Source organism: Manihot esculenta, chromosome 16 (genome assembly GCF_001659605.2).
Source record: "Manihot esculenta cultivar AM560-2 chromosome 16, M.esculenta_v8, whole genome shotgun sequence".
NCBI classification, from domain to species: domain Eukaryota; kingdom Viridiplantae; phylum Streptophyta; class Magnoliopsida; order Malpighiales; family Euphorbiaceae; genus Manihot; species Manihot esculenta.
Window position 1 is genome coordinate 16,543,806 of NC_035176.2, and position 23,715 is coordinate 16,567,520.

The 23,715-nt window shown below is 27.2% G+C and overlaps 1 protein-coding gene across 1 annotated transcript in view; it reads left to right on the forward strand.

Moving 5' to 3' along the window:
- The first annotated feature begins 4,176 nt into the window (after positions 1-4,176).
- Positions 4,177-23,715, forward strand: part of LOC110603621 (probable LRR receptor-like serine/threonine-protein kinase At1g56140) — a 77,544-nt gene continuing 58,005 nt past the window's right edge. Inside the window, exons 1-8 of the mRNA XM_021741415.2 lie at positions 4,177-4,393; positions 5,809-5,992; positions 8,002-8,073; positions 8,374-8,445; positions 9,363-9,434; positions 9,605-9,676; positions 21,880-21,951; positions 22,042-22,113. Of these exons, the coding sequence (XP_021597107.1) occupies positions 4,279-4,393; positions 5,809-5,992; positions 8,002-8,073; positions 8,374-8,445; positions 9,363-9,434; positions 9,605-9,676; positions 21,880-21,951; positions 22,042-22,113 (731 nt within the window). The 5' untranslated portion in view covers positions 4,177-4,278. The remainder of the gene's footprint in view (positions 4,394-5,808; positions 5,993-8,001; positions 8,074-8,373; positions 8,446-9,362; positions 9,435-9,604; positions 9,677-21,879; positions 21,952-22,041; positions 22,114-23,715) is intronic.

The window sequence follows — 23,715 nt, forward strand, 5'->3', positions numbered from 1 at the left end:
TGGATGTGGCAACTGCTTCAGACCAAAACTTAGGAGGAACTTGGGCTTCAAACAATAGGGCTCGGGCAGTCTCAAGGATATGTCGATTTTTCCTTTCAGCAACCCCATTTTGCTGTGGTGTATAAGGACAAGTAGTTTGGTGAAGGATCCCATTATCCCGAAAAAAGGTTTGGAGATGGTTATTGACAAATTCCCCTCCATTATCAGATCGGAGGACTTGAATGGTCTTGTGAAATTGGGTTTTAATCATGCGGAAAAAATCACAGAATTTCTCAGCCACTTCACTTTTTTGTCTTAACAGGTAAACCCAAGTAACACGAGTGCAATCATCAATAAAAGTCACAAAGTATCTATAATCAGGGGAGACAGTTTCCGGGGCAGGCCCCCATACATCAGAGTGTATTATTGAGAAGGGAGTATCAGATTTATTTGTGGATATATGATAAGTACTCTTATGACTCTTAGCAAGCACGCATGAAGAACAAACTGGAATGTCAATGGATTTAAACTCAGGAAACAAAGTACGAAGATAATCACTTGAGGGATGGCCGTAGCGCCGATGCCAGAGCCATAACTGTCGGGTTGAGGACCCTTGAGCTAAATGAGCTGACCCAGTACTTGAGATCTCCTCCACATAGTACAGTCCATCTTTCCAGTACCACGGCCCAGTACCGTGCCCGTATGAATATCCTGCAAAACACAAAAATGAGGATACATGAGTACTCTGCAATTTAACTGTTTGGTGATCTGACTGACAGAGAGTAATTTGCAAGATAAGGAAGGTACATAGAGGCTATTGGAGACATTTAAAGTGGGGGTTATAGAAACGGTACCACCACCGATGACCGGGAAAGAGCCACTGGTAGCGTTTAGAATATTGGATTTTGAGGGTGGGGCTGACACAACAAAATTTGAAGAATCATTAGTCATAGTGTCTGTGGCTCCTGAATCAAATATCCACCCACTAGTATTTTGTACCTTGTTAGAATTAAAACAAGCAGAGGCACATTTAGATTTATTTAAAGAGACAGGGGTAGAAAGGTCATTTGCCCTCCTTTCTAACCCTAAAATACCTTCTTTCCGATCATAAGGGACACCCGTGCCTCCTCCTTTCGCGGCTCCTTGTAGTGCCGTGATAAACATCTCCATCATCTTTGCCCATACAACATAATTGGAATCATTCAATTTTATGTCGGACGGTGGCTGTGCTGAATTAGGAGTGAATTGGTTCACTGATTTCTGATTTCCATCTTGGCTATTCTGAATTAACTGGAATAGTTTTTGTGACAGGTCTGCTATTGGATCAATTATTGCCTGGGATTGGTCAACCGGGCTGGGGAGGTCGGCCATTGTTGTTTCGGTGAGAGAAAGAAGTTGGGAAGGGTATCTGGTAAAGGATTATTGCAGGATGGCTATATTTTTAGACCGAAACCTGCTTTGATACCATCTTGAGATTATAGGAAGAAAACTGTTTTTATTTTCTTACCTCTTGTGTAGTAAGTTACAGAGTTTATATAGTACATGATATGAATAATTAGACCTTTGATTGAGCCCTCAATTATGTCCTAAAATCGTGCTATGCTAAATATGGTAAGATTTGATCACTGACTGATTTACAATCATGACAGAGGATCACTGATTGATTTACAATCATGGCAGAGGATTCTTTCCAACAACTGATTGATTTACAATCATGGCAGAGGATTCTTTCCAACAATAAACACTTAAATATTAGTTCTAAATATCTCACATATTTTAACCTATGAGATCGATTGCTTCCTCTAAAAGAAAAGAACATAATATGTATTAGTTTCAGCAGTCTAATCATTATTCAATCACGATAAGAACATCTACCAGGAATATTTGGAGATATTATTTAAATATAATAGAAATCTCACAATTATAACTACATTATAATTTCTTTTGCATAGTAATATAGTCTCATAAACTTTATTTTTACTTGAAATTCAATTAAATTAACACCGAAGATAAATAATAATCTTTATACAATGTACTTAAATACTTAAAATACATGAAAAAATATTATTTAACTACAACTAACAGATTGACTGTAAGACATATTACTAACATTATTCTCTCATGCTCATAACTTGAGTCAGACAAATTATTATTAAAAGAAAGCTTAGTCAGACAAATTATTATTAAAAGAAAGCTTAGTCAAACCAATACTATCATCTGTGACCTATTAGTCATATAATGGATCTAAGACAATACCTTGAAATTACCATCATATATATTTAAATTGTAGTATTAAATCAAGGGGCGATAGTTTAAAAACCAATACATTTATAATAGTTACATAACTATTACTGCATAAAAGAATAATTTACTTATTTTTTCAAAACAAATAAACATCACAACTAAAATTATAATCTAATTAAGCATAAAGCAAGCCATTTATTAAAATAAGTTATTATATATATAGTAATAAAATTGATTTTTTCGTACAAAACTATTGTCATATTGTTGTTGGAGATATGTGACTTAGATATACATTATAGTATTCATTTGATATAATCTTATATCTCTAAGAATAAATAATAAATAATCTAATTGTATAAATAATTAAAGATAATTTATTATCCATTAGTTTTTTATAGTCATTCCATTCTTAAGAAGTTGAGAATATGATGATTGAACGTAATTATAAAATATTATTAAATGTTCACAATCATAAGATACTTCATTGAGAATAATTCATCTAGAATATATTGTCACTTTTATATGTCAATACATAGTATACTGATACTAATGATAGTAGAGTAACGAGTTTCATACCATAGCATATATAATACCTAGGCAGATATGTGGGTGCTTATGGTGATGAGTGGATCAAACTAGTGGCAGTTAGATGAATAAGAAATGGAGGTTTATCTTGTCAATATTCGTTCATCTCGATCATAATAGTGCATATGGTCCTTACACCAAAAACTGCACTTATGTTGTATGCAAATGGTTTGAGTTTGATTTCGATTATTTACTTGTATAATGTATGAGCACATGACAAGTGTTGCCTTAAGTTAGTTATGCATGGAGATAAAATGAGATTTATTACCTTGGATAAATGGGTGGAATCCTATGATCGAGTTAATTTTACTTGATAACAAGTCCTTGGCAAGGCAATCTCACTTAATTAGAAAAAGGTTTCCAATATAAGTCTTATTAATCATGAATTGGGAATAAAAAATGATCATATGATTTATGATATTGAGATTTGACATTTACCATGACCATATCTTTGATTGGAACTCTATAATGAAAAAATTCTAGTGCATGATGATTTATGATCATAATTATTGAATGGAATAATATATTCATTATTAATTGGATAGACATGTTGCATTATATGTGATATGACCGAAAAATAGAGTTGTGTTGTGAGTGGCTAGACCTACAAGAAAGAGAACATGAGATGGTGGGTGCCCACGGCAGCCACTCTAATACTCAAGTCAGTATAATAGAGGATAAGACAAATATAATGAATTGCTTAAAAATTGAGTAATGTGAGATAATAGCGTACATTTATCTCTGTGATCCTTCTATTTTTATATTGTAAAAAAATAGAGATAAATATAGCAAATTTTGATAATCCAACGATGATGTGGCCAATTGCTTGAAAAGAAATATCGCCAGTGGATATGTCGGTGATCCCGCAATTACAAGCGTAACAGAGATTATATTGGAATGTATGGTAATTTTGTGCCGAAACTTGTCTTTCCCAAGGGAGGGAGAGTCTTGATAACAAACTAGGTGTTTGAGGTGTCCGGATCTTTCTTTGTTTGTGTGGACCGTGTTTTCTACTTATTAGATCTTTACCACGTGACTCTATTCTATGATGACAACTCATGACTTATTTTGAATGACTCTTATGCAGTATCAGAGGTTCCATTGTTGATTTTTAATTCTTTAAATTTAAAGATGACGATTTATCCTTTTAATTTGAGACACGTAACATGATTTGGCTGATCTTCATTGTTTGTGTCATTTTACCTCCTTCCTGTAGTAACGATGGTTCAAAAATCATCCTAATGTATGATGGGACTTGATGAAGAAAATAAAAAATAGTGTGTATTTAGTCATAAAGAAAAGTCATCCTCTTGCAGAAAGAAAAAAAAAAAAAAGAAAAAAGAAAAGAAAAGTCATCCTTATGTATGATGGGACTTCATGTTCCAAACAAGGACATTTTTAGCTTAATGGACTTGCACTATTTCTCTATATATAATCAACACTTGTCAAAGAGAGTTTTTAGCAGAGAAGATGGGTTTGAGGGTTTCTTCATCGTCTGTTGAACACTTCTGGCTTTTTCTCCTCTTCTTTTCCCTTTCCTTTCCTTTCTATCATGCTCAGAATGCTACTACTGATCCATCTGAAGGTACTTCTCTCTCTCTCTCCCTCTCTCTCTCTCTTTCTCACTCTCACTTTGATTGCAGTAGCTGGTGATCATCTATGGTACGATGCTAGAATTACCGGGAAAATATTCTTTTTTTAGTGATTCAGTTTAATAGCTTTAACCCAAATATTAACAGTGGAATTCGCTTCGTTTCGTTTACTTCATGTATCTGTATGAATTAAGTTTTTTTTTTTTTTTAACAAATTTTTAATACTTCTATGCAAGCTCAATTTCCTTTTATGTCGATTTTATTTTTATTTTTATTTTTATTTTTATTTTTGTTCTATCTCCGTGGATGTTAAAAATTCCTATTCGCATAAATATCAACCAATTGGATAAGATAAGATCGTCTCAAGCTTGTGTGGCTCAAAACACCTTTAAGATCGATCTCTCTTGGTTTTTGGAACGAGCCTTGTGCCCTTTTCCTTTATGATTTGGATAAAATTGGAAAGAAAAAAGAAAATAAAAGAGGACAAAATACATATTTTTTTGTTCCTTCATATGCTTGGATGGGTGGAAATTAAAAATAAAAAAAAAAAAAACTTATTTTTCATTATTTGAAAATATAAGAAATGAAAAGAAAGTTAAAAAGATTAATATTTCCTCATTATATAAATTACATTTTTATTGCATGACTAAAAATTTATCAATAGTAATATAATAAAACCTATTAAATAATAATAAAATTTACCGCAAATCATTGATTCATATTTTATTAAGAGTTGAATAAATAAACATAGAAGTCAATAACATTTTTAGAAAAAAATTAATATTTAATCCTTTTTTATATTAAAAATTTTATTAATTAGTTGCTGAATTTTTTTTAAAAAAATATATATATATATATATCAAAATATTTTTAATATTTTAAAATATTTATTAGTTAATTATTTTATTTATTTTAAATTTGAAAAGTTTTGATTAAGAGTCATCTCTTAATTTTTAAATTTTAATCGGCAATTTTGATTATTTATCAAATATAGTTTTTCATTAAATTTTTTAAAAATTGATATTAATTATTTAAAAATATTTTGTAGCATTATAAATTAAGATTTTTCAATTATTAAATTTTAATATGGAAATTCAACAATATTTAACTGTAGGTTAAATACTACATAATAGATCTTTATTTAATTTTAAAACTTTACCATATATCCTATTTAATAATTTTTTAGTAATTGAAATAATAAAGATACTTATAAGTTATCTTTTAATAAATATAACTATATTATTATTTAATATGTATTAAAAAATAAAATTTAATAGTTTCAAAAATAATTTAATAGTATGAGTTATTTTACTTTAATGAAACAATATAAATGGAGGTGCAGTGTATTAAGAAAAAATTAAATAAAATTTATTTAATAATAATAATATGGTCAAATTATGATACACAGTGAGAGCATTGAACTTGGTGTTTGCGGAATGGGGAGCAGAAGCTGTAGAACTATGGAACATAAGTGGAGAACCATGCAGTGGATCTGCCATTAATGGTACGGCATTTGAAGATGGAAACAACAATCCAGCGATCAAGTGTGATTGTTCCTACAACAGCAATACTACTTGCCATATCACTCAATTGTATGCTCTCTTTTTCTTTCCTTCTCAGAAGTTTTGTTTAATTTATTTTGAGGTAATGTGCTTCTTTTAAAATAATAACACTATAAAACCTTTTTTTTACTCTTTAAAATACTATAATGAAGATTTTTTCTTTTTAAATTTTTAAATATTTTATAAACAACTACTATTTAATTTTTATAATATAGTGAAATCAACATATTAATTTTTTATTTTTAATAACACATTAATTATTCTTGTATTTTTCAAACTCTAATCTTCAACTTTTAGCAATTCGATAATTATCTTCAACCGTTAACAATACAATAATTATTTTTATATTTTTCTCACCGCTCCTTAAATTGTAGAGATGAATATAATTATAATTTTAAAATAATAAAAAGTAAAAAATTTGAGATTTAAAATTTGTAAAAATAAAAAAATTATGATTTTAAAAAGAAAATTTATTATTTAATCTTTATATTATTAGAAACTTATTAATTATATATCTATTTTTAAAAATATATTAAAATATTTTTAATATTTTAAAAAGTCACTCCGTAATTTTAACTGTAAATTATTATTAAAAAGTTTAAAATGTCTCTAATACGAAGGTGTTAATTAATAAATTTTTTAATAAATTTAATAAAGTTTTTAATAAATTTTTTAAAATCACATAAAATAAATAATAAAATATTTAATAGTTAAAATAAAATTTATAATATATTTTTATTTTTAATATATTTTTTAAAACTGAAATGCTAACTATTAAAATTTATAATGATAATTTTTTTTTTCTTTTAAAATTAGAGTAACATTTTAAAATCACAAATACTAAATACTCGCAAATACTAAATAAAGAAAAGATTTATTAAGTATAAAAGATTAAAACTTTATATTTAATATAGCTAAAATTTTTAAGTTTAAATAACAATAAATTTGTTACTAGTTAATATCTAAGAATGGCCTATTAAATATAAAAATTTAAAATTTTACATTTAATCATAATTAAGTTAAAATTTTTAATATTATACTTAAATTTTTTTATTTATTTTATTTTATAATTATAATTAAATTTTAAAATAATTTTAATAAATTTTAAATTAGTACGGTCGCATGTAACATGTGTTATTTATTTGTATTTTTAAATATAATTAAATTTATATAAGTAATTCATTCACTCTGATTAATCATATACTTTAAAAATATATAAATTTTATTATTTTAATATTTAAAAAAGATAAATAAATATATCACTAATTTAAGATTAATTAAAAAAAATTATAAGTGTTAACCATTAAAATGATTAAATATAAAATTAAAAATTTTAACTATAATTATAATTAGACTTCAAATTTTTAAATTTTTATATTTAATTAGATAAATTATCTGATCGATTATAATTGTATCAAATTTAAAAATTTATATTTTATCATTAAAATTGAAAAATTTTACTATTAACTATAATTAAGCGTAAATTTATGATGTCCCTAAAAGGCCTAGAGACAATAATGATATTTTAATGATTTTATATAATACTAATAACGTAAATAAATGAATATATAAATTAAATAATTATATGCTTGAAAGGATAATAATTTTAAATATATAGACTAAATAACATATTTTTTAAAATATAATTGGTTTCTTAGAATTATATAGACTAAATAATAATTTTTTTAATATTCAAAATAAAAGAAATTCATTCTTTCAAAGTAACTGAAATTATAAATATTTTAAAATTATACATTAAAAACCCTTTATTCTTCATTCTCTCAATCATAATATTATTCTAAATTAGAAATAGTTAGGATGATTACATTACCAAGCTCAAAAAAAGACACATATTTCTCTTTTCATTTAATTATTTAATTAATAGAAAACTTAGTGTTTCTTTTTTTTTAAATGGAAATTAAGGAGTAAAACCTGAAATCTATCAAATTTTTTCAAATATACTTACCACCAAATTAAATTTATGAGTGCAATAAAAAACTTAGTTATATATTGAAAACTTATTTTTAATTGTTTTTCAGGAGAGTTTATGCTTTGGAAAAGCGAGGAAGAATTCCAGAAGCAATTGTGGGATTGAAATATTTGACCCTTTTGTAAGGAATCTTTCACACTCCCATCTAGCATTGTCACTCCACCATATAATCACACTTGTATGTATTTTTAAAAGATCAATTCTAGTAAACTTGTAGAAATTATCATATTCTCTTTAAAGCATGATCTTTTTTCAAAGCGGAATCTTATTTAGATTTGATTTTTATTAATTTAAAATACAAATATATGAATCTCAATTATTTTTATACGTAATCCACTATAATTATTATGTCTTAGATTTTTATAAACCACATAATTTGTATAGAAGTTTTTTTTTTGACATTTTTTATTAAATTTTGCAGGAAAATTGATCAAAATTATTTCACAGGTCCCTTGCCTGCATTTATTGGGAATTTAACTACATTGAAAACTTTGTAAGTAAAGCAAGTTCTTTTTAAAACTTTTTAAATTAAGTTTGATTTATTGCTACTCATAAAAGATGAATAACATATTCATAAATCTAGCTGAAAAATCAATAAAAATAATTTAAGAATTTTATTTTCAAGACATACATATAACTTGCATTGATATTAGATTGAAAATTTGAAGTAGAAGACCAATTTGAATATTTTTAATAGCATATGGATAAAAAATAATAATAAAGTGCATTATTAATAAATATAGATCAAATTGAAAATGATTGTTCTGAATTTGATTAGATTATTAATAATTGTAAATTTTTTTTATAAAAATTAAATTAAATTTTATTATAATAATTTTAAATTATTATTAAATTATTATATTAATAATATTAAACTAATAATTTTATAATCATTGGTATGATACTATTAAATAAACTCTATTATTAAAATAATAATTTATATTAATTGATATGATATAATTGTTATGATATTATTGTATAAAGTCTAATATGTAGTATTGTATGATTTTAATTGATATAAAAGATATTTTAATTCACTATTTATTAAATTTAAATTTAAATTTTTTTAAAATTTTTAAATGATAGTTTATTTATTTTATAAATTTTATAAAATTATTCTATTCATTTATAATAATATAAATTAACATAAATTATTTATAAATTAAATTGTTAAAATATAATATTAAAATTATTTATTTAAGAATTTAAATGGCTATGCACATTTATTTTGTTGACGATATATAGATATATAATTTATGAAGCATGATGTTTTTATTTATTTATTTTTTTTAAATGAGAATTAAAAATTAAGAGAATATAAGTTGATATGCATTTACCACTAGAATAAATCTGTGAATATTATTTACTTATACTTTTATGGCTTCTAATAATTAATGTTTTTATGACAAGGTCAATCGCTCATAATGCACTCTCTGGAAGCATTCCAAAGGAAATAGGAAATCTTAAGGAGCTAACCTTGTTGTAAGATTTTTTTTTTTTTTTTTCAATTTAACCTCAATTACTTATGGAACATTTCATTTATCAATATTTACTTTTTTGAGCTAAATTATAAATATTGCAATATTTTAACCTAAATTAAAATGTTTCATATTGTTTATTCTATTATTAAATAAAATGTTAACTAAAAACAGGTCTATAGGAGTGAACAACTTTAGTGGAACCCTTCCTCCAGAAATAGGCAATCTTGTCAAGCTTGAGCAAATGTAAGTGAAAAACTCTCATCTTTTGATTAACTAATATACTCGGTACATACATATGTGTATATATATGTACAACTCCAGCTAATTTGCATTCATTGTTTAATTATTATTGTCAGTTATGAATCTTAAAAATAAAATTTTATACTAAATCTCTAAAAACGTTTTTAGTGTGGTAAAATTAATAATTTTTTTTTTTTTGGTCAATTGATCTAAAAAGCTAAACTTTTCCATATTTGTATTTTAATAATTTTTTTTAATTTGATTTAATTGGTTCAATCTTTGCATTTTTATGTAATTTTAATTAATTTATAAATTTATAAATTTGATAAATTTATGTGAAAATTTGATAGTTTAATTAGCATAATATCGTGTATTATTATTATTATTTTTTTACAGTCATAATTATGAATATTTTATAATAAACATATTGTTTAATCCAAAACAGTAGGATATATAAATAAATAAAAATAATATATCTATTATAAAATCTTCATAATTATTAATAAAAATAAAATCTATCTTCTTTTTAATTTACCAATTAAACAATTAGATTATTACTATCTTTAAAATTAAATATATTATTTAACTATAATTAAATATGAGTTAATATTATTTTTATATATAAAATTAGTTTATACTTAAAAAATAATAAAATATTATATTTGGTATTCTATTTGAACTTTAACATTTAAATTTTTAAAAATTAACTAAAATTACATTCAAAGGCAAATATTGAATGGATTCATTTAAAATTTAAATATTTAAATTAAAATATAAAATAATATAAACATTGACATTTTTTAGTCGTTTAGTCATTAATTAATTAATAATAATAATAATAATAATAATAATATAATATATTAGTTAAACTATTAAATTACCATATAAATTATCAAATTTAAAAATTTATTAAAATTGTACTAAAACACAAATTAAATTAATTAAACTAAAATTTAAAAAAAATAAATTAAAAAATAAACAATTGCAAATTGCAAACGACTGAGTTTTTTGATGAATTGACTTTTTTATTTATTTAAAACGGGAGAAAAATTATCCAAGTTCATATTATAAGTTCATATTATATAAAAAAATCTACGTAATTGTACTTTTTTATAAAAAGAATATCCGACTGTTAAATTTATGAGGTTAAAATTTAAATAAATAAATATAAAGAGTTTTATCAATAAAAAAATATTGACTTTTTTTTTGAGTAGACACAAGTCCAAATTAGTACGTAAAACTTGTAAATTGCTTGATATAATTTTTCTTCATGTCATCTTATATTTATCTCTCTTTTTCCATCTCACTATTTTTATTAAGTTATCGAACTTTTTATCATAATCAAACTTTTTGGCTAAACCGTCACTATACTAAAAATTTAAAAGATGATTTATCAAGATCTTTTTTATCATCTTCTTATCCGAAAAATTTTGTCCACGCAATTTTATTTTATTAATAACATCAAGAAGATTAGAGGAGAAATCCTTTATACTTTTCTATTCATTTATTTTCAAATTTTCAAATACCGACATCGTATTGCTTAATAGTGTAAGCAACTAAAAGTTGACAAGAAATTCCTTCATCATCACAAAATTTCTTGAACTCTATTGAATTATACTTCATTCTATTATCTAACCACAAAACTTTACGTTTGCATCTGAACTTTACTTCAACCATCTTCTTAAACCTTTTGAATACATTGAATACCTGTGATTTGTGACTTATAAAATAGATCCAAGTCATTTTGGTTAGATCATCAATATATAATATAAAATATTTATTTTTGCTTAAGAATTCATCCTTCATGGGATCACACACATCAGTGTGAACAAGTTTCAATTTCTCCTTAGCTCTCCATGAAGATGCACTAGAAAAAGACATTTTGCTTCCCGATTTGACAATAAGAGCACATACCATCATGTTGTTTTATACTAGGAAATTCCCTTTCTAGGCCTTCTTTACACATCAAAGAAAGAGAACCATAATTGCAATCTCCAAACCTCTTATGTCATAATTCAGATTCTTCAACCTTAGCAAAGCTTAATGACTCCTTTACATCACTCCAACCTAACAGAAAAGATCTATCAACCATAGGCAATCTAGCAATCAATTCATTTTTTTCATCATAGATACAACAAGCAATATCTTTAAAATATAAAACATAACCGTTCAAAAATATTTGCACTAAGTAAGTTTTGTGCTAAGCTTGGATTAAATAGAGCACATTATGAATGAGTTTTGTACCTTGCTTAGTTTGAATAGCAATAATACCTTTTTTTTTTAGCTTTGACAATAGCTCCATTACCCAACTTCACCTTTGTCTTGCATGTCTTGTCAAGTTTAGTGAAAATACTTTCATCCTTTGCTATATGACTTATACAACCACTATCAATAAACCATACATGCTTGCTTTCCATTATAAGATTTTGAGCAACCATAAGCATCCTTCCCACTCTTTCCTCTTCTTCATCCTCTTCGGTATAATTACCTTATTGCACATCTTTTGCTTGAACTTGGCTTTGTTTCTGCTTACAATTTCTCTCAATATGGCCAAGTTTCTTGTAAAAATGGCATTGAATTGGAACTTTACCTTTGAACCAACAATCCTTCTTAAGATGATTGGTTCTAGTGCAGAACTTATATGGAGGAAACTTTTCCTTTTTATCTGAATTGAATTTGTTGCTATGCCTTTACCTTTATCATCTTTGTCATTGTTTTCCTTCTTTCTTACCTTGCTTCCATTTGTGCATTACTTGAAAACACCTTCAGAGACATCTCTTTCCCTCGTAATAGCCTTTTACTCTTGAACTTACAGCTTGTTCAAAAGCTTAGAAACACTCATAGTTTTAAAGTCACAAGATTTTTCAATTGCAGAAATCTTGAACTTCAACTCATGACATCATACTCTATGTTCACAATAAGCCTTACTGAAACCATATCTACAAATAGGCGCAAATGTATAATTATAAATAATCCATTTACTATGTACCTCTACTATATATAAAAGTGAAGGAGAAAAATATTAAAAATTTTTAAAAATACGTTTAAACCTTTAAATTATTTATAAAAATATTTATTTGTAAAATAATTGATAATGTTATTATTTAAATTTAATTTTCAAAATAAATGATAATTTGATTATTCAAATTATTTTTATAATTACTTAACAAAATCTCAAAAGATTTATAAAAATAAAATAAGATTATAATTTTTAAAACAATTATATTTTTAATGTGATGATAAAATTTATTATTTAAACTAATTTTAGTGTTTATTAAGAAAGTCTAAAAAAATATATTAAAATACAATAATATTAAATTTCAAAATAAGAATTATTAACATAGTTATATCTCTTGTAACTATTTAGATAATGATACGAAATTCAAAATCAACTTGTGATTAAGAACTCTACAAAACACACTAAAAATATCTTTCAAAGTTTCTCTACCACATCTTTAATCAGGTAATGTAACTAGTAATACAGATAATCAAGTGATATATTTAATTAAATAAAAGAGTATGAGATTTCCCTTTAGGAAAATTTGTACTCAAATTAAAAAAACAAAAGAGGATGATACAAAGCTCAACTAAAGGAGCTGATCAACTACAGTATAGGCAGGAATACTTGTTTTGCTTATCCTGCTCTAGTCCCAAGTATATTCCTTTACATATTAATTTCTCCACAAAAAATTAACCATATTTGCTTGGATTGTAGCTAATGTATTTGATTATGTATAATAGCTATTAACTTCTCCTTATATAATAGATCCTCACTAGTCTCCATCGAGTTGGGTTGAAGCATATGAGATGAGTTAATTATGTGCTTCCTCAGCATAGAAATATGGAATGCATAATAAATATGATAAAGCTCTAATGGCAACTCTAAATGATAAGCAATTGTCCCAACTTTGTTTGTGATTTCTTAAAATTAAGACTTTTCTCCATTATTTCTTCTAGAAGGATTGAGTATTTGATATTTTTTGGATATCTAAAAGTTATTTTCATTTCCTAAGTATGTTTTTCGTTTTCTGTGTTTATACTTCTTCATGAAATTCCTTATGTATATAAATATTATTTCTATCAATGAAAGCTTAAGAGACTTTCTAGCAAATTCTGGCAATTCTCTTCATCTTTTATCTATTCTCCATCTATTTTTATCCATAAAACTCTATCAATTGATATCAGAGTTCAATTCTTAAGGGATCTGTGAAGGTTATTCAATCAAATATTAAAGGATCTAGAATTATAGGAAGAAAAATATTTTTCAATTTCATCCTATAATTCTAGATGGTATCAGAGCCTCCCATCTGATGTTGGGTCTCTCATAAATGTGTCACGCACCAGTAAAAATTCTGGGTGTGAGGGGGTATGTTGAATCTCATATCAGTTGTGGAAAGGTATTCTACAAATGATGATTGTAGGAAAAATAGGCTAAACTTTTAGACCGAAACTCGCTATTTTCTTCCTATAATTCTAGATGATATCAGAGCCTCCCCTTCTGATGTTGGGCCTTCCATAAATATGTCATGTACCAGTAAAAATTATGGCCATGTGGGATGTGTTAAATCTCACATCAGTTGTGGAAAGGGGTAATGTGCCCCTTATATAGGTCATCGACAATCCTCCCCCTTACGCTAGCTTTTGGAGTGAGTTAGATCTGCCCCAAATTTAACAAAAAGTATAAGATGTCTTCAAGCAACATCCTTAATTCAGGTCCTCCTATCACATATGATCAATCAAGGTGAAGATCTATCTTCAATTTTTAAACTTATGAGAAGTTATTAAAGTAGGTGATGATTTAGCCCCTCTTGGCAATAATCCCACCACTGCTCAACTGAAGGAATTTGGAGAGAATAAGGCAAAGAAGCCAAAAGCTCTTGCTTCTCTCCATTCGGTTTTGTCCGATGTGATTTTCACAAGAATCATGACTTGTGAATCTCCAAAGGAGATGTGTAATAAGTTAAAAGAAGAATTTGAAGGGAATGCTAGGGTGAAATCTGCCAAAATTTAAATCAAATAGTTCTCTCCAGAATTGGCTAGTAAAAGCCGGGTCCAGATCACAAATAATTATTTTTAGGAAGAATAAAAGTGTTGTGGAGATGGTGATATACATGCTAGCTGAAAAGAAGCTACATAATTCATTTTGCGCTGAAGCTGCATATACATCGGTTTATTTGCAAAATCGACTATCAACTACTGCTCTTAAAGGAGCAACTCTAATTGAAGCTTGGAATAGTGTCAAGCCTTCAGTTTCTCACATGAAAATCTTTGACTCGTGTTGCTATATTCATATTCCATCTATCTAAAGAAGTAAGTTAGAACCCAAGTCTGAAATTGACATCTTTTTGGGATACTCTACCCAATCCAAAGGCTATTAAATCTATAATATTGAGAAGGAGAAGGTTATTATCAGTCGAGATGTGGTTATGGATGAAAATTATTTTTGAAATTAGAAAAAAACTAGAAGTTGAAACTACCAATCTAGCACCAAACTACTAAATAACTTGGGTTAATCAGTTTGGGCAAAGTGGAAAAGTGGGTCCAAAAGTTATTTGGGCCAGTTTGGGCTGAGCTGTTCCAATTGGTATCAGAGCCACCCTGAGTCAGACAAATTGTGCGGAGCTAGTGGACTTACAAGGAAAGGGCTACCCATGTAAGACGAGGTAGAGCCGTCCGAAGTACTAGCGAACCACAATACCTAAGGGTCCGGTCCTAGTTAGCAATTGTATCCGATTCAGTTGCGACAAGGACGTCGCAAACTTAGTAAGGGAGAGTGTGACGCTCACCTGCTAGCTTGGGGACGATTCCCACATCGGCGGATTACGACAATTTCGAATTGTATATAATAACTAGCACGAAACTACTAAATAACTTGGGTTAACCATTTTGGACAAAGTAGAAAAGTGGGTTCAAAAGTTATTTGGTCCAGTTTGGGCTGGGCTGTTTCAAAAAATCCAGTGCTTCATGGTAGAAAAAAACACATCAAATTCAAATATCATGCTCTAAGGGAAGCGAAAGCTAATGGAGAGGTGAAGCTTAAGCATTACAAGTCTAAAGATCAAATTGTTGATATTTTGACGACAAGTCTTCCTAAAGGGAAATTTAAAGCGCTAAAGTTGCAAATGAGTGTCATGAAAAATTTTAAAGAGTGTTAAAATTAAGATTTTTCTCCATTACTTATTCTAGAAGGTTTGAGTATTTAATGTTCATTAGACATCTAAAAGTTATTCTTATTTTCTAAGTATGTTCTTCATTCTCGGTGTTTATCATTAATGTTATACTTCTTCATGAAGTTTCTTATGTATATAAATATCATTTCTATCAATGAAAGTTAAGAGACTTTCTAGTAAATTCTGCAATTCTCTTCTTCTTTCATCTATTCTCCATCTATTTTTATCTATCAAACATATCGATATTCCAACTTACCTTTATCCCAAACCTCAAAACTCCCTTTATAGGAGAAATCTCAATTAGTACAAAACATCTCTCCTTTTGGAATCTGCACAACTCTTTTGCATTCTAAAAGCTAGTTTCAAGTGTTCCTAAATTAATGGTACTTTATCTACTATGTACAGAACCAGGTTAATGTCATTGAGTTTAGCTTCACCAACTTTAGCTTAATATAAAGGAGATTTGCACTTCCTACCATAAAGTGCTTCATAAGATTCCATACCTATACTTAGCATCAACAAACTCTACTAATATTTTTTGGTAATCTCACTGACTGCCAAAGTCCATTATACACAAATGAAGCATACCCTCTAAGTTCTTTCCAATAGTCATTGTCTGCAGATGGAAAGTGATACTAAAATTTAGTTGTGTGTTAAGTGCTTCTTAGAGTTTCTTCACTAGAATCTAGAAGTGAATTGGGGCCCTCTATCAGATGTAGAATCTTATATAATCTGAATATTTCCCTGATATATAATCTAGCATATTATGCAATTGATAATGTAGTCCATACAGGAAAAAAATGAGCTGCTTTAGTAAGTTTATTCACAAAAAAAAATTTTATCCTTAATTATGGGGGTAGAGCAATCATAAAATCCATGATGATCATTTTTCACTTTGACTCTTAAATTGAAATATCCTGAAGCTTCTTTAATGGTCTCTAATACTCAAACTTAACTTTCTAGCAAGTCAAACACTTCAATTCAAATTTTACAGTGTCTCTCTTCATACCATTCTACCAATTCTCTCCTTCACATCATGATACTTCTTTATGGATTATGGATGAACAATATAAGCTATATAATGTACTTGCTGCATAATTTCATTCTTCAAGCAACATTAGGCACATAAATATGGGAACCTTGCATCAAAGCAACCTTGTTGCTGAATCTAAACTCAGTCTTCACCATACTGCAACTTTTCCACTATACTCACCAACTGTGAATCTTTATGTTGAGAAAATTTAATTTTATCTCTAAGGTTTGGTCATGTCCTTAAGTGAGCTAGTTGTGCACCAAAAGGTAAAATATCTAATTCCAATCCTTGAACAAACAACACATGTAACTTCCAAATCAAATGTCTCATTTATATTACACATGTGCTAGACTTCAAGCTAATTTTTTGCTTAGAGCATTAGTTACCATATTAGCTTTTCTAGAATCATACTATATGGTGCAATGATAATCATTCAAGAGTCCCCTTTATGGTCTTTGTCTTAATAGGTTTATGTCCCTTTGCTTTAGACTCTTACAATTAGTGTATATTTCACATGTTTTCTCATATAAGTAATGCCTCCTCAATGAAAGACTACTGTTGCCATTTTTAAGTCATAAATAGGGTAGTTCTCTTCATATCTCTTTAATTAGTGTTATGCATAAGCAACCATTTCACCATTCTACATAACCACACATCTAAACCAACTTTAAAGGCATCAAAATAAATGATATTTCCTTTTGCATTCTTAGGTAGTGTTAATTTGGGAACTAAAGTTAAACAATGATTGATTTTTTTTTTTTTTAAAAAAACTCTCTTCACAAGCATTTGACTACATAAAGGCATGGTTTTCTAAGTTAACTTAGTTAAAAGGTTGTAATTCTTGAAAAATTATGCAGAAACTCCTTATAGTAGCCTGATAATTCTGAAAAGCTCTAAACATTTGTTACTATAATAAGTCTTAGCTAACTAGTTACTGTCGCTACTTTCTTAGCGTCCACCTAAATTTCTTCTCTAGAAACTACATGGCCTGCTACACTATTCGGCTAGAACTCACATTTAGAGAACTTAGCATATAATTGACATTCCCTTACAATTTGTAGCATCATCCTTAAAGCAGAGTTTGCTCCTCTACAGTTTGAGAATATACCAAAATATTATCAATGAATATTATCACTAATTGAGTCAGGAATGATCATAACACCAGATTCATTAAATCCATAAAAGTTTTTGATGTATTAATAAGTTCAAATGACATCACAAGTAACTCATAATGTCCATATTGTGTCTTGAAATGTGTCTTTGGAGCATCCTCTCTTCGAATCCTCAACTGATGATATCCTGACTACATATCTATTCTAAAGAAGTACTTAACTCCTTGCAACTGATCAAATAGGTCAATTTCAAGAAAGCATATATTTTTTCTTCATTGTCACCTTATTCAACATCTAATGATCAATACACAATCTTATGGACCTATTTTCTTACTCACAATCAATACTGGTGTACCCTATGATGATAAACTCAATTGGATAAACCCTTTCTCTAATAGTTATTGTAGTTACTCCTTATGCCTCTTCAATTATGTTGGGGCAATCCTATAAGTAAGCATCGAAATAAGAGCCATAACAAGCACCATGTCAATATAGAATTCTATCTCTTAGTCTAGAGGGAACTTTAATATCTATTCAAGAAAAAAAATCCGAAAACTCATTTACCCACTGGAACATTAACTACGTCGATAATATCTGCACATATGTCCCTAATTAAAGCTACATAATCTTTGAAAACATTGCCATAACATCTTCCTATTTCTCTTAATCCAAATCCTATTAGTAAGGTCAACTCTGACTAATCTAAAGGATTGAGTCCTAGTTTATTTAACTCAAATCGTATGACCTGTTCAATTTATATCCACCACATATAACATATATTCCCATCTCCAAATTATCCCGAAGGCAACATATATAAACAATTAGCATAAAACAGACATGTAACAAATAAATGTCTCTAACATATATAACTAATTAAATACATATACAATGATAATACATATGCATGCTAAAAATATAGAAACAGTATTGAAATTATAAAAATATGCGATATCCAACTCACAAACTAGATACAACCTTAATTCGGCTGGCCAAACATAGAAGGACTAGTGGTATCACCTAAAATCAATAATACAAATAAAGACTTCATGGAAGCAAAATTAAATCTTACAATCCTGCAGAAAATTCAATAAAGTTTTTCCAATACTTAGAGCATAAGAAAATGTAATCTCAAGCTCAATAATGGCCTTAACCCACCACGTAATTATGATTGCTCATCTACGGTTATAAAGTTTTAATTTATTCTTTGGCCACACATTTTATTTATAGTAATTTAATATAGAGATAGCCCAAAATTTATTCTTACCACTCTAAAAAAAACTCTACAATATATATTTAGAGAGTCCATTATGACATCATTATATTACTCTAAATTTTCATTTAATTTTTTATAGAGCCAATTTTTTTTAAATCATAGGCCAATAGCACAAAGTTGATTTCAGGATTACATGATATACTATAAATTAAACAATCTAAATGCATTGGCATATTTGATAATGTAAGAATCAATTGTAATATTGATTCTTCTACTCGTTCACTTTAAACCAACTCGGGTTTGATTTGAGAAAGCGTCCAAAATTGCAATAAAATTTTAACAAACTGAAGATACCTACACGAATTCAATGACATCAAGAGTTAGAATATAAAAAAAATTATTATTAAGAAACTGCCCAGAAAGCCTGAAAACTCCCCTCGAAGTTCATGAATCACTTAAAATCTCACCATCCCGAAAACTCTCCTCGAAGTTCATGAATCACTTAAAATCTCTAATGATGAAAAATCATACATAAGTTGCCAAATCAAAGATCTTAAAGCATAGAGTCCAAATATACTTTTTTTTTGTGGTTAGAAAGGAGATCATACTTGATGGGTAAACAACTGGAAAAGGGGTGGTGGACTGAAATATATAGTTTTGATCTGGTGGCTTAACAACATTGGTTGCTTAAGCGAATGCTGCGATTAGGCTAAAGGCAGCTGAAAAAGGCGAATAGTTGCAGTCTAAAAGTTTTCTAACATCATATATGTTGGAATTTGGCCGAGTCATCTAAAAGGCATTGAATTGATCCATTAGTTTCTATACCGTTTGCCAACGGATTAGTAGCAACTTTAGTGGCACTAGGATCATCTAGCGACAAAAAGACGTTTAGCATGGGAATAGGGTGAATAGGAGGTTGAATGGCATTCATACGGATGAGAGAAGGTGAGGATTGTGGAGAGGAAAGAGAGAAGTGAACAGAGAGTGAGGTTACTTACTTTTAAAATTTAGAGGGACCTTTTTGTAATTTTTGCTACAAGAATTATAGCTTTGGACGATAAAAAAATAACAATTAATTTAACTTTTTCTTATTATTAATAATATATATATATATAACAGTCAATAATGACATATATATATATATATGTCATTATATAACCATTTGTAAAATACTTTTATTAAAAAATGAAATTGTTGGTCATTAAAATATAAATATATATATATATATTTAAATTTCGAAATGAGAAACAATAGTTATCACTTAAAATCATTATAAATTATCAAGTAATATGACTTTTAGATCATATAAAGCCGTAGTAGTATAAAATTAAATTTTTTATTTTTTATTAAAAATATTATATACTAAATTATTATTAATATTTAATTATTTTTAATTATTATCATTATTCTAAATTATTACCATTATTCTAAATTATTATATTGAAAAATAATAATTTTTTAGTTTAAAATTTAAAGACAAATTTCACTGTAGTTATTAAATTTTTCACAATTATATTAATTATTATTAATGAGAAATAAATTTATCATTATTATTATAGTTTTAATGATTAATTATAGTATCCTCTAACTAGTTTTAACTATGCATTATTCTCATTAAAAACTTTTAACAACAGAACTTTAACGATCAACTGAAATCATCATTAATAATTTTTAACTATCAATTTATAATATTTAATAATAATTTTTTCTTGTAGTATTTTTCTATTAGTAAAAAATTATAATTTAGTCCTTCCACCTAAAATTTATTTTCAAATAGATCCAAAAATTTTATGAAAGGCCTCCTAAACTTTATTTTCTCCTTTAAATATGCCAAAGAATTTTCCCTCTGTTTTAAACATAGGAAAATTTTTTGAATTCATAAAAATAATTTTCATACATTAAATAATTAATTAAAATTGCACTCAAATAAATATTTAGATACCAATCAAACTTAAAATTATTTAAATTTAATTTAAAAGAAATAATTTCTTAACTAAATACTAAAATAATATTTTAAAATTCTGCAAATATTTTACTAGAAAATAAAATAAAATATTTATAGAATTAGTAGCAACTTTACTGGCACTAGAATCATTTGGCCACAAAGAGACATTTGGCATGGGAATAGGGTCGAAAGGAGGTCCAACGGGAGCAGTTGAGGACTGAGGGGAGAAGAGAGAAAAGGGAAGAGAGAGTGAGGTTACTGCCATTTAAAATTTGGAGGGATCTTTTCATAATTTTCTCAATCAATGAAACTTATAATTTAGTCCCTCCACCTAAAAGTTATTTTCAAATAGATCCAAAAGTTTTATGAAATGCCTCCTAAACTTTATTTTCTCCGTCATATGTGCTGAAAAATTCTCTCTAATTCAAAAATAGGAAAAATTTTTAAAATCATAAAAATAATTTTTATACATAAAATAATTAATTAAAATTACACTCAAATAAATATTTGGATACCGATCAAACTTAAAATTATTTAAAGTTAATTTAAAAGAAAGTATTTCTTAATTAAATACTAAAATAATATTTTAAAATTCTATAAATATTTTACTAGAAAATAGAATAAAATAAAATCTGAATACTATATTTAATTAATAAAAAATCTAGAAAGTTGCACTTCCATATTCATATAAACTTTTTTTTATATTTTTATCTTACCGTGCATAATTTTGCAGTTATATTAACAGCTGTGGATTGGGTGGTGAAATCCCCTCAACATTCGCCGCTTTACAAAGCATGAGAATCTTGTAAGAAAGAGTGCAAAATCCTATACTGATTTATTCTTTCTTTTTGCATTTGAAGGTTACATTAATATCACTTGGTTTATACATTTTCAGGTGGGCATCAGACAGTGCTTTCTCGGGCAAGATACCTGATTTCATAGGGAATTGGACAAACCTTCAATCTCTGTAAGCTATTTAAAAAACTTTTGCTTTTCATATTCAAATCTTGGTAATCCCTAAATCCATTTTATTAGTAGTTTAAATTGTTTTTACGATAATTAGAAAAATAGTTTATTCAATTAAATTATAATAAAATTATTATCCTAAAATAAATGATCAAGAAAGAGTGAATGAGTCACTTTACCAATTTTTCGGCTCTTATTCAAAGTTTTAATTAAAAATGTGATTATTAATTCTTAGAGTAAAAAAGGTGATGGATTTAAATATGTTTCTCAAATGTTTTCTTGAATAATTTTGAAAATGAAATAAAATACAAAATACAGGTAAACAACAAAAACAATTAGATGAAAGGAGATATTAAAATAACAATATAATTTTATCAAAATCTTATTAGCAGTGATTTGAATTTGCAAACATATATCACAGATTAATAATGAGAACTATAAGTAAAGAGTTTAGAGATAAGAAAATTAAACACAGATTTTAAAGTGGTTCGACAAATTTAGCCTACGTCCACTTTTCCAAGGTCCTCCTTTGAGTTTTCATTCTACTAAACCTATTTTAACAGGCAATAGAACAACTTTTTATACTATTAACAAATTTCTCAGGTGTTTGTGGATCTTTACACATTTGATTCACACTCAAACTCTCACTTAAGTTTCTGGTGCTTAGAACTTCTATCAAGTGATCATACACTTGATTAACCTTATATAGGTTTTGATTCAGAAGAAAAACACTCTCAACAACTCTATCAGATACAACAAAAATGCTATTAAGATGAGAGAGAGTAGATTTGCCAATGAAGATTAGATGTGAGACAGTTTTAGATGCTCTCAAGAATCCTGTGCTTTCATTACCCATTTATGAAGAGATTTAATCTCTTAAATAGATGTTTGAAAAACTTTTCTTTATTAGCTGTAGAGATAGTTTAACGGTAATAATTTTGAAAAAATAGCCGTTAAACCGTTTGAAATTCTCGTAAATTGAAATCAGTTACTTTCGGAGGCTAAGAGTAGTTAACTAAAATAAGCACAGACAAAAATTAGATATCTAAATTTAAACTGTTTCTAAAATTAGATGTCTAATTTTAGCTTTTCAGGTCAGTTTATATAAATAACTCAAAACATTTGCTTTGCTTTTCAAGGAATGAAATGAGATAAATGATTTCATCACTGGTATATCAATTCATTCACTCTTTTATAATAAATCCTAAAGATACCTTTCTTCATTTCTCCTTTCTTTTATTCATCTTGTGTTGCCATATGAGTCTTTATTCTTTCCGATGTATAGAATTTTCTTGTGTCTTTAATGCATTTTAGATATTTCACTTTCAATACTAAAGATGGTTAGATAAACATAATTTATTAAGTTTTGATATCATCAAAATTAAGCTCTAGCAAGGCTTATGGGGTCAACAATCTCTCCCTTTTTAATGATGACTAAACTTAATGACAGAAAATATAAAACATGTACTGTGAATCAAAAATTGATAATGCAAATGCCAAGGCTCCCCTTCAACATATGCACATGATGTATACAATTGCTTATTAGATTAACACAATAAAAATTAGCATATCAAAGTAGATGACAATCATATCAAAAACAAAT